We start from the raw sequence: 1772 nt of genomic DNA, 5'->3' as shown, positions 1-1772 counted from the left end.
GGCCTGGGCCCGGAGCCCGCCAGGCCGGCGGGAAGAGGCGCGGACACGCGCACCCGGCCCGCCGCGGGGGCGCGCCTGGCTCTGGGCGGGGCTGTATTGTCCTTCTGTGGTGGAGCATAATCAAAATGGCTTCCAGCTGGTCATCAGGGGACGAGGAGGTTTGAGGCCTTAGACGTGAGACACAGGCCAGGGAAGGCAAACCGATCAAAAGGGAGAGGGGGAGCCTAAGTACAAGCCCCAGTGTGGGATTCTGGAAAAAAAAAACCCTCTTGTTAGCCTCCCACAACGTGGACCAAATGTAGCCCTCCACACAGTCGGAGGAATATCACACTTACTTTCAGTCAGCATCATCCTTGCAATTTAAAGCTTCAGCCTCGACCGGCTTCCCACCAGGCTCATGCCTCAAGTGCAGTGACTTCGTCTGTCCTGTTGGTAACCCTGTACTTCGACTAGCTGAGGAAATATATTCATTTGTTCATTGAACAAACTCCTTACTGATAGCCTGACTTCTAACTTCCAAAAAGAAGTAGAATCCATCAGAGGAAAAGTCACTCGACTACCCAATATCAAGCTTCCAAATCATTCACTCAATTCTTTTCTCCTTCCATCCCTTTAAAAAACAGAAGTCGGTCCCTTCTATTTTAAGAACAATCCCAACATCTGTGCACTGGATTCCATCACCTGCGCTCCGACAGCTGTATTAATTTGCCTGGTCTCTGTATTTTCTTTCATTCCTCCTGTTAGCACAGAAAAAAGACTCGCCTTCAATTCTATTCCCCTCTCAAGTTACCACCGTTATCTTTCTCCATTCTTGGCCAAACATCTTGAAAAAATGTCCGTGCCAGCTGTCTCCACTCCTTCACCTCCCACTCCTCAATCCACTGCAATCTGGTGCCGTCCCCATAGCTCCGCTAAAACTGCTCTCCACAAGATCACCACAATCTCCTGTGCTCAATCCTGTATGCTTCCCAGTTTGTCGCTGCTTCTCTTGAACTGGCTCCCCTTAACTTCTGTGACCTGTAGGAGGTATGTTTTCCTCCCACCTCTTTGGCCTGTCCTGATTCCTCATCTCCTTTGCAATTGTTTTCTTCCTCATTCAGTCCCTTAAATGCTCCTTGGGATTTTGTTCTAGACTCTTTTTTCTTCTCACTCTATTACCTTTCCTGGGATGATTTCACCAACTTCTAATGATTCTCAAATCTGTATCTCTGAAACCCCTCACTTTACCTTCCCTGACCTGTCCCTCTCCACGTTTTTCTGTTTCACTGAATGGCATACCAGCATTTTAGTTGCCCCCAAGTCAGAAAGCTGAGCCACCTCCTTGACTTCCTCCTTTCCTAATCAATCTCCAAGTCTTGTTAATTCCTATCTTCAGCCTCTGGTTCTGGGCAGGGCTGCATTGTCTTCAGTGTGGACAGGAGCTCAAACAGAAGCCTGAGAAGGCAGACTGATCAGAAAAGGAAAGGGAAGCCTAGTTCGGGCCACTGCCTATTTCAGCCCAGCTCTCTCCAGGGTACTGCAGTAGCCTCCTAACTGGGTCTTATTGTTTTGAAGTACCTGCCACTGTCCCCAAGTATTTAAGTGAATCAGAATCACTTAGGGTGTTGGTTTCAGTGCATATTCCTAGGCCCCATAGCAGAGTGTGGTTCTTGAGAATTTGCCTTTTAACCAACTTCCCTGGTGATTCTTAAGCATGCTAATGTTCGAGAACCACAAGCCTTTCTAAAATACAAAGAAGTTCCTGCCACTCCCTGATCCAGTGACAATCCTGT

At 48.2% G+C, this 1772-nt stretch overlaps 1 protein-coding gene across 1 annotated transcript in view; it reads right to left on the bottom strand.

Moving 5' to 3' along the window:
- Positions 1–351, bottom strand: part of SUMO2 (small ubiquitin like modifier 2) — an 11041-nt gene extending 10690 nt beyond the window's left edge. The window contains exons 1-2 of the mRNA XM_023729426.1: positions 336–351; positions 54–136 (exon numbers count right to left, since the gene is read on the bottom strand). Of these exons, the coding sequence (XP_023585194.1) occupies positions 54–136; positions 336–351 (99 nt within the window). The remainder of the gene's footprint in view (positions 1–53; positions 137–335) is intronic.
- Between the last annotated feature and the right edge of the window lie 1421 nt (positions 352–1772).

This window comes from Trichechus manatus, unplaced genomic scaffold (genome assembly GCF_000243295.1).
Source record: "Trichechus manatus latirostris isolate Lorelei unplaced genomic scaffold, TriManLat1.0 scaffold00028, whole genome shotgun sequence".
In the NCBI taxonomy this organism is placed as follows: domain Eukaryota; kingdom Metazoa; phylum Chordata; class Mammalia; order Sirenia; family Trichechidae; genus Trichechus; species Trichechus manatus.
Note: the sequence above shows the minus strand (reverse complement) of the source record. Positions and strands in the feature narration are given on the sequence as shown.